The 16,258-nt window shown below is 44.2% G+C and overlaps 1 protein-coding gene across 8 annotated transcripts in view; it reads right to left on the bottom strand.

Annotated features, from left to right (window-relative positions):
• casz1 (castor zinc finger 1) overlaps window positions 1-16,258 on the bottom strand; it is a 259,395-nt gene that overhangs the window by 51,114 nt on the left and 192,023 nt on the right. For 4 of the 8 annotated variants that reach the window (XM_046343849.1, XM_046343847.1, XM_046343852.1 and 1 more), the window contains exon 1: window positions 8,731-8,887. The exons of 2 other annotated variants lie outside the window; for them this stretch is intronic. In XM_046343849.1, coding sequence (XP_046199805.1) covers window positions 8,731-8,809 — 79 coding nt within the window. In that variant the 5' untranslated portion in view covers window positions 8,810-8,887. Of the gene's footprint in view, window positions 1-8,730; window positions 8,888-15,153; window positions 15,212-16,258 lie in introns of those variants that run through there. 2 more of the 8 variants (XM_046343851.1, XM_046343853.1) reach the window with 2 other exon arrangements.

Consider the following 16,258-nt stretch of genomic DNA (forward strand, 5'->3'; position numbering starts at 1 on the left):
ACACACACACACGAGTCTTGACACACCCACACACTCTCTCGGGAAGCAGGACAAGGGATACGGAAAACAATGTATATCTTGAGTGCAAACGGAAGGGGAAAGACGCTGAACTTGGGTGCAATCAGGCAGTAACATTGCATTTTTGGGAGGACAAATATGCCCCCTGGCTCGATCACAAACGGTAATTACAGACATTTTCTAGAACAAAAAACAGACGAGCCAAACGGTTTATCAGACAAGGAAAATAACATGGGTGACGTGAGCCATTCTGACAGGCAAGAAGAACCAAAACAGCTAACTTTATATTCAGTTTGCCGCAGAGGGTGATTCCTCAGCTAGTGGCGTAGCAGACTGACATCTACAGTACCTTTCTAAAATTGCACATAACATTTGTCCTAGCAGCCGGCACTGTAGTTTCAAATAAAGACAATTTCTCTGTGTTCCAGAGAGCTAGACCACAAATCGGGAGTCTCTAAATAAAAACCAACAACCGAATAAGAAGTCAAAATTAGCGTGGGCGAGGCGACGATTCTGGCTCTCCCTCATGGCGGCAGTGTGTGATGGTTGGCACCACGGCGAGCCGCACCGGGGCAGTGTGGGTAATATGCTGGAAGAATGGGGCTCGAGCTCAGTGCGCCACTTGAGGGCCCTTGAGCTAATATCTGTACAGATTAACTGCTTGAGTTGTATTTTAGTCACGGGGATCTTTTTTTGCTTTTGTTGCAAAGGCTTGTGGGAAGGGAGAGGGTGAGTGTGTGTGTGTGTGTGTGTGTGTGTGTGTGTGTGTGTGTGTGTGTGTGTGTGTGTGTGTGCGTGTGCGTGTGCGTGTGCGTGTGCGTGTGCGTGTGCGTGTGTGTGTGTGTGTGTGTGTGTGTGTGTGTGTGTGTGTGTGTGTGTGTGTGCAGAAGCTTGTGGGGGTTAGTGCAGGCTCTTCTCCACGGCGAGGGCACACGGCTGGAGAGGTCGGGAGAGAGGGAGGCCCCCCAGACAGACTGGTGTCTGTCACTCCAAGTCATTATCTTTGGGGATATATTTAATTTACCGGGTTCCGGCACCACACTGCTGAGTAAGTCAGTCTCTTCCCCCTCCCCACCCCTACCACTGCCATCAGGAGGGCCTGTCCTCTAGGGGAAACCCAGCGCAAGACGCTCCATTAGTTATCAATTAAGAGTGCGGAAATCTCCACTGCGGGTGCACGGACATACACACGCGCACACGCGCAGATGAGGCCTGGACACCTTCGCTCTCTTTCTCTCACACACCCATTGGACAGGAAGTCGGAGGGGAGAGGGCCTTGTGTGTGCGTGTGTGTGTCCGGGTGGCGCTTTGCTTTTGTCCATGAGGTTAACCTTGATATGAGGCCCTGTCAGGCCAGATAATGTCAATCAATGACAAGGCCTCCAAGATAACCCCCTAATGTGAAACCTAAAAAGCAGGCCTGTTTAGATGTTCAGACATGCCCCCTCTCACACCAGCCATATGAATAACATTACATTGAAATGAGTTGTGGCATTTCTTTAACAAGACTGTTAAGACATTTTGACAGCCTATAAGGCACTTTGCAGCTAAAAAAAATATATGAATAAAGGCCCACACCGAGTGAGTCTGACAATGCTTCTTCGTTGCATATGGCAGCATTTTAATGGCCAGTACCAACTCAGTGTGAGTGTGGGGGGAGGAGAGAAATGGGAGGTGGTCTTTCTCAAGGAAACGTTACAGCTCCCGGGACGGCTTAATTGATTTCCAAGGTTACTTTTCAAATTTGTTTTTCAGATACAAGGGGCCTCGTTCATGTGTGTGTGTGTGTATGTGAGTGTTCGAGGGAGAGCAAGTCAATGTTTTTCAAGCAATTTCCTCAAATTCGGCCTACTTCGGATTGTTCACATCAGATTTCCTGCCGATCTCCTTGAGACGAGAGACTGTGAGTGAGGGAGGAGGTGACATGAACCAAAAAGCGTACATTTCCAGATAGGATGCCTGCGCTGACAACATTGATCCCTGGCCACCATTAAAGCATTTGCTCTGCTTGACAGATTTTTCCTCTTTTGGATTTTAAGTGCGGCGGAATGAATCACAGGTGCCCCCTAAATGTCATCTAGCACAGGTAGCTACCTAAATATACAATAAGACCTTTACTGTAGCTTTACTGTAGCCTCTATCTGAACGGCGAAAGCTGTGTAAAAGGAAAGCCTGCGAAAGGTATTTATCATTTACGCTTTCAGTAAAAAAAAAAAATGTTTTTAAGTTTTTCCCTTCGCATACAGTGCAGTCAAAGATATTTAGGGAAAGAGAAATAGTCTTCTTTGTAAGACCATGAGTATCATATTTGGTTGAAGGGAATTGATATTCCTGTCATTTAAGCTTGCCTAAGTCTCTTTTTCTGGGCCTCACTAACGAAACACAAAAGTCTGAGCCAGTAGACCAAACACTGGTGGAAAGTCTCATGGTGGAAAATCCCAATCTGGGGCCTGGGGTGTGGATGCAGAGAGCATATTAAAGAGAGATGGGTCCCCTCAGTGAACACTGCAGTATGTTGACTCTTATTTACCTCTGACAGCACGGGGCTGAGGTGAGTGTAGTCACAGCTAGGGTTTGTCAGTTGTTAGAAAGACAACAGGGTTCGATAGTGTACGTTTCAGTCGGCAGGGAGAGAGAGAGGGAGAGAGAGAGAGAGAGAGAGAGAGAGAGAGAGAGAGAGAGAGAGAGAGAGAGAGAGAGAGAGTCTGAGGTGGCTGCAGGCCCTTAGACAACATGGTACCCTCCAATCACATTGCTCCTCTGACTACTGGCTGTAGGTCACGTCACAGGCTCTGACACACACACTCTCAAATATGTACAGTGACACTTCTACACACATGAAACATGTTTACACAGTTCAGCTCAAATGGGTAGAGTAAAACAATTCAACAACACAACACGCTGTTCTACAGTTAAACACAGGTTAAAACTAAACTAGAGGTAGAAGTAAAGGAAGAACTAAATGTTTCTATTTCACCTAAAACAGAAAAGTCATGTCTTTGAGAGTTTTGTTGAAAGAACAATGTGTCTTGGTTGGATTTGAAAGTCGCATTGAAACAAAAAGTGACTGTGAAACCATGAGGCGGGTATAAAGCTGCTTTACAGAGAAAAAGAGCCTTCTATTTTGGTCCAAGACACAGAATAGGCTACAAAAGGAAGTGTTGCTAGCTGACTCAAACAAATAATATGCTTTTGATAAAAACCACAACAACTCCTTTTGCATTCTACACCAAAACCCACCTGGTTTCCTGAATTTTCTCAACATCATCTGCTTCTTTCACCAGAAACAACTGACAAAATGTCAAGCATCAAACACATAGGTCTTGAGAAAGGATAGTGTTGTTGGTTGTAACGTAATGTTGAATAAATAATTATAGATACAAAAAAAATGTAAAACACCACAAAACTGAACATTGAAGCTTGCATGTTTGAATGCTATACAGCTGCCCGTTTTACATTTCTGCAGCATTAATATTCCTCTTATTATTATTTTAAAGTGAAAACGGATACTCCGTTGAAGTGCAAATCTGATGAATTACGGTAGCAGATTGCTGTTATTAATTATTAAAGCCTATTTTATAAATATTCAGGTCTGTCATGCATCTAATAATGAACGCTTTAGAGAAGGTTACTTCCCGTGCGTATCCTAACGTGTCAGAAATATCACTTTTAATCACACTCGTGTCAGGTGGCAGGGTACAGGTCGGAACTCTGTTAAAAAAGAACCGAATTGCAGCCTAGGCCCTCCACTGTGCTCATCCACAGCTTTGCGTTACTGTTGCTTCACGCCATTTAGTACCATAGGTACTGTAGTCGCTCTACCCTGTCTAAAGTGGTGTCGAACTAGTACTTCTAACTTCCTGCAGGATTCTCACCGGCATCTGTAATTTGAATGGCGAATAATGCATCAACGCCCGCTCTACCTTCTGGACACACCTAGTCCCAGCGCTAGGGGAGCCATATGGTGCCTTGATGCATATTCATAACCTTTCTCAGTGTGTCGGGATGCAGCCAGGCTTTAACAAGTGCCTCGCAAACTTCAAATAGAAGACGAAAAGAAAGAGAGAAGAAAGAAAAAGCCAAAGAAGTTGGCCCGTGCTCCCTTTTCTTCTTTCTTCCCCCCCTCTCTGGAAGAGAGGAAGATGAGTATGGGTGCTGATAGCTGATCCCAGCCCAGTTGCGTTGTGTGGAAGGAGGGCGAGGACGTACTGGAGCGCTCGGAGAGTGTCTTACAGTGGCAGGGAGAGGCGGGGGTGACAGCCGGGTGGGTAAACTGTGTTGTCAGGTGGGCTTGACAGTCTTACCAGCAGGGTAAATATCAGAGGCACCCTATCTCCACACACACACACACACACACACACACACACACACACACACACACACACACACACACACACACACACACACACACACACACACACACACACACACACACACACACACACACACACACACACACACACACACACACACACACACACACACACACGCGCACGCACACGCACACGCACAGAGAGAGAGAAACACGCTCTGCACGCTCTAATATTAACACTGTCAGAGCTGCAATACTACCCCATTATTATCTGTGCACAGGGCCCTCTCTGTAAGCTTGCCTCACTGTCCTCTCCCCTGCTCCTCCATGGAGGTAGCAATTACTAAAGCTAACATCTCTGGTGCTCTCCTCTTTTCTCCTGCACCCCCTCCTCTATTCTTTTCCTCCTTCTTGTGCGATACACACTCGAATGCCGTGCCAGTCAGTTTACCAGCCGGTGACACAGTTGACGGTGTGCCAGCGATTAAGTGGCATTTTATCAAATTAGTTTGGTACCCAGCTGATGTGTAATAAAGGTACAGTAGGATCCCACAGGTCCACAGACATCAATCCCCGGGGTCTCCGCCAAACTGTGGAGCCGGTAAGCATGGCCCGGAGTTACCTCACCGCACTGCCTAGGAGCCATTCGCTCAATGCTCCAAAACACAGACATATCAACTACGAGTCATATTAAATATTATTTTATGAACATTTTGATTTTAAACTATTTCAACATTATAAATGATTTCTTATGTGTTGATATCTAGGCCTATACTTCAATTGATTATTTTCCAAATGTTGTCAAAATGCAACTGACTCTGTGTGTACGTGGTTAATGTAATCGGTTGAGATGAGAGGAGTGCTGCCTTCTTGGATGCCATTTTCATTACTAACAATGTTCTTTTTTCCCCCTCCCCTGTTGGAATCCGCGTCTTTATCAAAGGTGATGGCTTGCTTGGGCGCATTTTCTCAAACGTCTTCTTCCCCGGGCGCATTTCCCAAGCCGCTCTCCGGCGAGTGTCAGTCATAAGAAAGATTTGATGATGAGATCAAAAAGAGAAGGACAGTGCGGAGGAGAGGAGGAGAGTGAGACAGAAAGGGATCTGCCTCCCCGTGCCACTGAGGAGGGGGATTTCTCCAAGCAAGCCCCTGTTTTCAGACGCAAATACAACAAAACACGAGGAGCCGCCACGAGACATCAAAATGTGCGATGTTGACTTTAAAGAGGCCTTCAGATGCATGAGGAGTTGTCAGTGTCAGCTCTTGCCAACCAGTGGGACTAACGGCTGAGAACAGAAGATACAGGCAGAGAAGATCATAACCAATTCAGCAGCTCGGCGAAAAACTATGTCTCTTCCAACCTGTCGATCAGCACGAGATCAGTAAACATTTCTACTTGTCCTCTGAAATTCTCTGCTCGTATGATTTCAACTGATATTCAGGAAGATTGTCAGGAAGACAGGCCTAAATAGCAACTGGCAGCTAAGCATATGTTTTTCAACTGTCTCCCCCACTCCATGGACTGGGGCCTTCAACAGGTGCCTAGAAAGCTAGGCTCTCAACTCAACTTTGCTTCATACAAAGAGATCTTCATTGAGAGATATCAAAAGGTCTGAGCCGGGTCACGACATGTAAAGACGACGTCCATATTTCTCCCGTGTTGTCACGTTCATTCCCTGAGCATTAGGTTCACTCTAAATAGCCTCCAGGAGATTGCATTGGCTCTTGTTCAAATGTGCATTTTCTCCCGAAAACCTGGTCCACAAGTGGGGCCAAAGATATCAGAGGAGCAACAGAAGGCCAACTGTTGAGACGATAGTAAGTAGTCAGAGAGATTCTGCACCTCAGCATCCCTTACTAATCAGGTGAGAGAGAGAGAGCGAGAGCGAGAGCGAGAGCGAGAGAGAGAGAGAGAGAGAGAGAGAGAGAGAGAGAGAGAGAGAGAGAGAGAGAGAGAGAGAGAGAGAGAGAGAGAGAGAGAGAGAGGGAGACAAAATACAAACAAGCTCCGCTCTGTTATTTGAGTTTAGTTAGCCAGAGAGTTAGCGGGATGAGTTATGGTTAGCTAAGAGCCGAGGGACGCTGTATTTATGGGGGGACTGAGTGAGTGTTAAATCCCTGGTAAGAAATAAAGTTGTCCGTGAGCGAACTGGGGGAAACATTTCACTCAGTCTAAAAGGTGGCTTGAAAAAATAAAAGACATCCCTCTTCCTAGGTAAGCACTTTTCCTTACCCCACAAAAGGAAGAATGAAAAAATAAAAGAATCTAACTGTAGAGCACATTCAAGTGGCCTGAATCTTTAAACAGTACTTGAATAGTAGCATATTTCCCCAAGTAGATAATATCTGGGGATTCAAGAGCCAAAAGGAGGAAAGAGCCTGATTCCTCTGAAATTGCATGCAGGTTTTGTGACGGATTGTAGCTACGCAGCTTTCTACACATCAATAGGAGCACACTTGTTGCAGTACAGTAGTTCATCCAAAAGCTTTGTAGCACTGTAGTTGACCGGTACACCAAAAATGGAATGGTTTTAGTTTGAAGCAAATTGCACAGAAACAGGTATTAAAAAGTGAAAATTAGGTAAAATTGTCAAATGAGGAAGGACCAAAATGAGACTTCTGTTCAATAGAGTAGAGAGAGATCGGTCTTCACACACATACTTCACCTCAAACTTCTAGCCCACCCTGGCTCACCAGTAGTAACAACAATTATTACTTAAAAGGCTGTATTTTTGCATTAACTTAAAAGGCTTTATGCTTTTCCTTCCAGTCTGTGCGGCCTCACTTCCCCTAAGTATTTCTATAAATCACCAGTTACTGTTAACATGTACTCCACAATTCAGTCATCAACCTCCTACCGGGTCAGAGTGAAAACAGAGGGGGAAATATCTGCTTAGTAAAATCATACACACACACACACACACACACACACACACACACACACACACACACACACACACACACACACACACACACACACACACACACACACACACACACACACACACACACACACACACACACACACACACACACACACACACACACACACACAAGCTGCAACCATAGCAGTCCTCCTGGGATGGAAGAACGGTTGCCACATCGCCACGGTAACGCAAGACAAATTAAATTGTGTGACTTCACCTTCAGCCTGTTTGCTTTGTTATCAAAACAAATAAACAACCATTGGGAAAATAAAAGCCAACAAACTTCTGTCTCTTGTTTCTTTTCTGAGGGCCTCGTCGAGTGAGGGCCTCGTCGAGGGATGTCAGGCCCATGTAGTGTGTGTGGGGAGAGAGAGAGAAAGCAACAGAGAGAGAGGGGGAGAGAGAGGAGGAGAAGGAGTAAAGAAAGAGAGAGAGGGGGAGAGAGAGGGGGAGAGAGAGGAGGAGAAGGAGTAAAGAAAAGAGAGAGAGAGAGAGAGAGGGGGAGAGAGAGGGGGGAGAGAGAGGAGGAGAAGGAGTAAAGAAAGAGAGAGAGGGGGGAGAGAGGGGGAGAGAGAGGAGGAGAAGGAGTAAAGAAAGAGAGAGAGAGAGAGAGAGAGGGGGAGAGAGAGGGGGAGAGAGAGGAGGAGAAGGAGTAAAGAAAGAGAGAGAGAGAGAGGAGAACGAGAGGGCCACATGCAAATCTGTTTAGGTTCACAGACCCAGTATTTATTTAACCAAAAGGGGACCATTTTATTGTACTAGAGGAGGATATACTTGTCTGCAGGGACAGAGAGAAAGGAGTCCTTCACGGTCTCCACAGACACTGTTTGCACCCGAAGCTGTAGAAAACCCCTCCGCTGACAAACTTTCCTCCGTACACCAGTAAACACAGTGATACATCTAGCCCAAAAGCACAAGTCACTCACTTTAGCTTAGCAAACATTGTCGCGAAATTCTAGATTTTTTTGTTATTGTGTCCCAATAGCCTGTGAATGTTGCTGAAAACGGCAAACATTCTTTCATTATTAATGAATGTAAATGATAACCATTGGCTATGTAAACTGTATGTAATCCTTTAAAAAGTTAAACAGTGTCATCTAGTTAGAAGTACACCTGTGGAATACAGAGGTAACACTGACTAAACATCAAACATTTATCCCCAAAAAGAATTTAACCCAGTCACATTCCATAACTTCAATCACTTTTGGCCAATTCTGAAAATACTCTTTGTTGGTGAAATATACAGGTCTTACATAGTCTAACTTATACAACAAGAATCTTTATAACAACTTGAAAACAAATACACACACACGCGAACGCACACGCACCCTCCCCCTTCCCCTCCCGTCACTACACATGCGTGCCTCACACTGACAGCCACCAGTACCAGACCTGTGTACCTCAACGTATCTTTACCCCCAGTGTCTGTGAGAGAGTGTTGTGTGTGAGAGAGAAAGAGAGAGAGTGTCTTACCTGGCAGGAGACCGCCCTCTGTGTTATGTCTCACCTCTCCCTCCTGCTCTGGAAGAATTCTCTCCACAAAGCAAGGCATTTTCCCTCCTTCTCCTCAACCGGCTCAATGCCTGCATGGGCTGTACTCTCTCACTCCCCTCTCTCTTTCTCTATCTTCCTCTCTCACACTCTCTCTGTCTCTCTCTCGCTCTCATTCCCCTCTCCACCTCCCCCCCCTCCCTCCCTCAGCACAGATGTCAAGGCTGTGCGAGTTTACCCACTTAACCAGTAGGGGTCCTTCACCACCCTCTCCACCCCACAGCTACAGTGGGAAAAGCAGGCCCAGGGAAGAGAGAGGAGCCACTTAACCAGCGTCATCTTGTCACTGCTTACAATGAGAGCCTGTGCCGTGCAGAGTATGTGTGTGTGTGTGTGTGTGTGTGTGTGTGTGTGTGTGTGTGTGTGTGTGTGTGTGTGTGTGTGTGTGTGTGTGTGTGTGTGTGTGTGTGTGTGTGTGTGTGTGTGTGTGTGTGTGTGTGTGTGTGTGTGGCAGGTGGGTAGTGGGTGGTAAACTCATGGCCTGCTCCCTGGCCCTGTTCAGCCCTATTTGGCCCGGCTCAATCCTGGCACAGCCCCCATAGTGGTGTGTGTGTGTGTGTGTGTGTGTGTGTGTGTGTGTGTGTGTGTGTGTGTGTGTGTGTGTGTGTGTGTGTGTGTGTGTGTGTGTGTGTGTGTGTGTGTGTGTGTGTGTGTGTGTGGTGTGTGGGTGTGTGTGTGTGTGTGGTGGCACAGATTGAGTTACACTGTATCAGTGAGAGCCAACAGCCGGAGGAGGGAGGAAGCAGGCAGGCGCGCACACACACACACACACACACACACACACACACACACACACACACACACACACACACACACACACACACACACACACACACACACACACACACACACACACACACACACACACACACAGACACACAGAAACACACACTCACAGCGACTACTGCTGCTACGGCTGTTGTTGATACTGATCACATGTGCCACACACACAAACACACAAACACACACACACTCACACACACACACACACACACACTCTCCCCTACAGTGAAAGTGAACGTCTATCAGGTCTCACGTTTCAGGTCTCAATCCATTTTTTGTCCCCGGGAGATTGATTTAGGAAAAAAACACAGAAAAGAAAACACCCTTCATTGACACAGGCACGCTAAATCTGAAAGCTCTCTGTAATTCTACAGTGGGGAATTTCTAGTTTCTCTCTTACTTGTGGGGCACTTCTAGCACTGGGAGAATATTAGTTGGCCCACTAGAGAATGCCAAATCCCCAGTACTTACTCATTACAATGAGGGCTGCTGTTGCTTTGCTACAGAAAAGCAAGAGACAAAGTAAACTACAAGACAGTCAAAGTCTGGAATTAAATATCTTAGGCCCAAATTAAAGCGATATTTTAGTATTTTGTTAATTAGTCCACTGTTAATAAAATCCCAAAACATGGTACGTCAGCAGTCAAGTTTTCAAGAAAGAACAAAAACTGTGATCATGATACTTTTTTGGGAACTATTCCTTCAACACCAAGCGCTGGACTACAACTGACCATTAACATAAGTCTAAAACTAAAAAGATAAGATAGACACGCTATTGTTAATCGATGTGCTTGCAATTGAACCATAAACAAGGCTCTTAATGATATGATATGAGACGAACGATGTCCTATATGAGTGCCAGGCAGTTTATATCTTTAGTGTGATTTCAGCCCAATTCTCATTAAGGGAAGGGACGTTGCTGACAACAACAGAATCTGATCCTACAAGTTTATATGAAATATTGCTCAACTATTTTTACGAGCGTGTATTGAGGCAATACAAAGGTCCCAATTAAGCTCATCCGTCATTCAAATAATGGGGGGGGGGATTATCAGCCAAAGCCTTATGATGCAGGCGTCTTTTCTTTTATTGCTCGGGTGGAACAGGATAAGATTATCTGTTGTTAAGATACGATATCCTGGACGACGTGCGGTTGGCATTGTTTAAACAGAGGGTGTATCGCCCTTTATTTGACTCAAACAAACGCTTTTAATGACACAAAAATGGAAGGTAAGCACATTTGACAGACAAGCTTGTGCACCGCCCTTTCAGGGAGTCTCCAATACGTTGACAATGAGCAATTAGAGAAATAGGATGTTAAATAATGGGATACGGATGTTAAACTAAGAGGACGAAGGTCGAGACACTTTTGTTGATAAGGTAATGAGGTAATATAGGAGTGAATTTGGTTTGGCACTTTGAAAAGAAAAGAAACGCTGTACTTTCAGTAGGCTATCGATCCTTATTGTACATTCAGTAGGCTATCGATCCTTATTGTACATTCAGTAGGCTATCGATCCTTATTGTACATTCAGTAGGCTATCGATCCTTATTGTACATTCAGTAGGCTATCGATCCTTATTGTACATTCAGTAGGCTATCGATCCTTATTGTACTTTCAGTAGGCTATCGATCCTTATTGTACATTCAGTAGGCTATCGATCCTTATTGTACTTTCAGTAGGCTATCGATCCTTATTGTACATTCAGTAGGCTATCGATCCTTATTGTACATTCAGTAGGCTATCGATCCTTATTGTACATTCAGTAGGCTATCGATCCTTATTGTACTTTCAGTAGGCTATCGATCCTTATTGTACATTCAGTAGGCTATCGATCCTTATTGTACATTCGGTAGGTTATCGATCCTTATTGTACATTCAGTAGGCTATCGATCCTTATTGTACATTCAGTAGGCTATCGATCCTTATTGTACTTTCAGTAGGCTATCGATCCTTATTGTACTTTCAGTAGGCTATCGATCCTTATTGTACATTCGGTAGGTTATCGATCCTTATTGTACATTCAGTAGGCTATCAATCCTTATTGTACTTTCAGTAGGCTATCGATCCTTATTGTACATTCAGTAGGCTATCGATCCTTATTGTACTTTCAGTAGGCTATCGATCCTTATTGTACTTTCAGTAGGCTATCGATCCTTATTGTACATTCAGTAGGCTATCAATCCTTATCGTACTTTCAGGAGACTATCGATCCTTATTGTACTTTCAAGAGACTATCGATCCTTATCGTACTTTCAGTAGGCTATCGATCCTTATCGTACTTTCAGTAGGCTATCGATCCTTATCATTGTTTGCGTTTGAATTACCGGTTGCAACAGACAAATAAGTTGCATAAATAGAGATTGCAACAACAATGTTTTCAAATAAATAAAATGCCACCATAGTCATCTCATGATTCTCCCTGTAACAAGTGAACAGAGTGAAAAGGCACCTAAAACATACCTTCCATAGACTAGAATGAAGTCCCTCCACACCCACTCCTTTCCCTTGACACCCCCTCCCTGGCTGCTCTGTCTTCAATAATAAAAAACCCTGTTTGACTCTCTGTGTTTTACCGTTGTCTTTCCCTTTTAATAAACAGACACCTCTCCTGCCATTATGCAAGGATGGTTGCATTCCCCTTAAATGGCTCTTTTGACAACTGATCTGTAAATACAGCCAGATCTGCAACTTCCCCTTTTCTCCCTCTCTCTCTCTCTCTCTCTCCTATGCTCTGTCTCTCCCTTGCCTCCCTCTTGCCAGCAACCCGGACCCAACAGCCACACACAAACACAGACACACACAATGCCCCCACCTCAGTGAAGCTCTATCTGACACCTTCCCACCCCCCTGGCCCCCACCCCACCAAAACACACACACACACCCCCTCACCAACTCCATTCCCCCTGCCACTATAAAAATACAAATATGCAATAACTCAGGCTGCACTGCCACGCAGCCTCCATCTTGCCCTGTACCGGGGGTTGAGAGAGGGGGGGGGGGCTCTCAGGAAGGTCACCAACAAATGGTTTTCCGATTCACTGCCCATGAAATAATTTTGTGTATTAAAACCTGAATCTGCACTTTCTGGCCTGAAAGCTTTTCTAATTATTCCCGTGTCCTTGGGACAGACACAGATCCTTCACACGCGGGAGGGGAAACAAGCTATGGACCGACCACTACAGCCACAAACATCCCCCCTCTCCCTCCGTCTCTCCATTCGCCCCCTCCCTCCCTCTCTCCTCTGCTCTCCTCTCCCCGCTTTACAGCTATCCCCCCAATCTGTTTTCAAAGCGTGTCTGTCCTTTATTAAATTGTTTTCTTTTCCACATTATCAGTTGCCATGGAGACCTCATCTCTCGGATTATTTGAATTTCATTATATCTATTGATTTGGGAGCATTTCATCTTTTTTATTGTTTTTCTGTCAATTTTCGAAACGAATAACCATCTAATTTGCGTCAGCGCTGATTACGTTCGTCCCTCAATAGAGGTCGGCAGCTGCGCCGGGGAAACAAATCAATGAAAAAACATCATAAAACTCGAAAGTACAATCAACCAGGATATGGGTGACATTCCGTGGTTGCTGAAACGAAGTCATCAAAAAATATATACTTTTTTCCCTCTGCATGTGTGAGTGTGCTGAGGAGGACACATACAATGCCTTCAGAACGTATTCTTACCTCTTGACTTATTCTACATTTTGTTCTGTTACAGCCTGAATTCAAAATTGATTCAATTGTTGTTGTTTTCTCACCCATCTAAACACAATACTCCAAAGTGAAAACGTATTTTCTGAAATTATTGCTTTTTAAAATGTATTTTTTATACAAAAATGTTCAATTCATATAAGTATTCACACCCCTGACTCAATACTTTGTAGAAGCACCTTTGGCAGCGATTACAGCTGTGAGTCTTTCTGGGTAAGTCTCTAGGAGCTTTCCACACCTGGATTGTGCAACATTTGCCCATTATTACTTTCAAAATCCTTCAAGCTCTGTCAAATTGGTTGTTGATCATTGCTAGACAACCATTTTCAGGTTTTGCCATAGATTTTGAAGTATATTTAAGTCAAAACTATAACTTGGCCACTCAAGAACATTCACTGTCTTCTTAGTAAGCAACTCCAGTGTAGATTTGGCATTGTGTTTTAGGTTATTGTCCTGCTGAAAGGTGAATTAATCTCCCAGTGTCTGGTGGAAAGCAGACTGAACCAGGTTTTCCTCCAGGATTTTGCCTGTGCATAGCTCCATTCCATGCATTTTTTATCCTGAAAAACTCCTCAGTCCTTAACGATTACAAGCATACCCATAGCATGATGCAGCCACCGCTATGCTTGAAAATATGGAGAATGGTACTCAGTAATGTGTTGTATTTGCCCCAAACATAACCCTTTGTATATATTAAGTTAATTGCTTTAACACATTTGTTTAAGTTTTACTTAAGTGCCTTGTTACAAACAGGATGCATGTTTTTGGCTTCCTTCTTTTCACTCCATCAATTAGGTTGGTGTTGTGGAGTAACTATAATATTGCTGATACATCCTAAGCTTTCTTCTATCACAGCCATTAAACTCTGTTTTAAAGTCACCATTGACCTCATGGTGAAATCCCTGAGCTGTTTCCTTCCTCTCTGGCAACTGAGTAAGGAAAGACGCCTGTATCTTGCAGCGACTGAGTGTATTGATACACCATCCAAAGTGTAATTAATAACTTCACCATGCTCAAAGTGATATTCAATGTCTGCTTTAGGTGTCTTTCTTTTCGAGCCGTTGGAAAACATTCCTGGTCTGTGGTTGAATCTGTGTTTGAAATTCACTGCTCGACTGAGGGACCTTACAGATAATTGTATGTGTGGGGTACAAAGATGAGGTAGTCACTAAAAAATCATGTTAAACACTATTATTGCAAACAGACTGTGTCCGTGCAACTTGTTATGTGACTTGTTAAGCAAATGTTTACTCCTGAACTTTTTTAGGCTTGTCTCAATAAAGGGGTTGAATACTTATTGACTCAATACATTTCAGCTTTTCATTTTTTAATTCATTTGGAAAAACATAATTCCACTTTGACATTATTGGGTATTGTGTTTAGGGCAGTGACAAAATAAATGTCAATTTAATGAATAAAACAATTCAGGCTGTAACCCAACAAAATGTGGAAAAAGTCAAGGGGTATGAATACTTTCTGAAGGCACTGTATGTGTCTGAGCAGAGATTTTACAATATATTTCAGGAGATAATAAAGTAAAGCAAATCTCCATACTAATACCCCCCCGCCACCCGTAACCTGACCAAAACAAAAAAAATGCTTACTTTGTGCTTAAATAATTTATGCAATTTTAGCATTTATATATAAATGTTTTAATAAGCTGCTCGGAGCAAAGTGGCCATTAACAAAACACACAGCTGTCCAATGGGCTAAGCTCGGCAGATCAATTGCTCTCTTTTATGACATGATAAAATGCTTTTAAAGCAATTTACACAAATATGGAAAAAAATGGCTTTGTGTGCTTCATTTATTCATAAGGACGGGTATAAAAAAAATAATAAAAATGTCTTACAAAAGCCAGACAGGGGAAGATGGTCCCGGTCCTAACTGGAACGGACTTGCTGTCCTCTCTACAAGGACATAAAGTTTCATTAACGATGCACACAGTCAAAGGCAATTTAGCAAACACAGTGTGCAAAAGAAAACATCAGCATATTGCACAGTGCTCGTGTATTAGGAGGACCTTGCTTGTTGTTTCTCAATTTGTATTCTTTTGGGGGGGGGACTTTACCCTCCCCTTGTCCAGTGTCACCCTGACCTGTACCAAGGTAAGTGGAGGTTTAGTGGCAGGAAGTATGGCTTCTGAAGGGGCCTACAAAGGTCTTTCTATACATATGTCACAGACACTGTGGTGAGGGCCCTTATGGACATTGAGGAGGACAAAAGGTGGAGCTATATGGATGAGAAGAGAGAGACATGGTCCCTCACCAAAAGAGACAACATCAATTAAAAACAAAGAAAATGTTCTCAGTCTTCATCATATGACTGCCCTACGAGACCTGTCACCCTACGAGAGTAACTTCCACACTTCAAATGTTTATACTAAATATGTCCACCGTTTCAATGGGTCTGTTGTACACGCGCACATACATGTTAACACACAGACAGGGAAGAACTGGTCATAGAGGAATTCTAGTGAATGCCAGATGGGCTGGTCCATTTTTAGCCCAGTGGGCCTGTCCACATTGAGGGTTTTACGCAAAAGGGGCCTTCAGGTGAAAAATGGGCTGGTGTGTCAGAAATGCCCTGGCCGATTTCTGGTCCCAGTTCATCCCTGCACACAGACACACACACGCACTCATCTCCAATTATGCACAGTAGCATAAGGGGAGGCTGAGTTGGTTGGAAGGCTAATCTCATTTCAAAGCATTTTCACTTCATGTGCCGGCAGACAGACAGACAGCGTGCCTCGCCTGGACCCCTCTCCTCTCTCCCAATGCAGGGCTGCCACTAGCACTGAGGGCCCTGTGTTTGGTACACATGTCAACATTTGACAAAGCATTACTTTTCCACCACAATATTCCGCTGCTTGGGCCTCCGAAATGAGGGCGCTAACAAATTAGCCTTTTATGTTTATTTGTGTGTGGGTGTGTCGGAAAAGGGGGGGTTGGGGGCAG

The sequence above is a fragment of the Oncorhynchus gorbuscha genome, linkage group LG03 (genome assembly GCF_021184085.1).
Source record: "Oncorhynchus gorbuscha isolate QuinsamMale2020 ecotype Even-year linkage group LG03, OgorEven_v1.0, whole genome shotgun sequence".
NCBI lineage: Eukaryota > Metazoa > Chordata > Actinopteri > Salmoniformes > Salmonidae > Oncorhynchus > Oncorhynchus gorbuscha.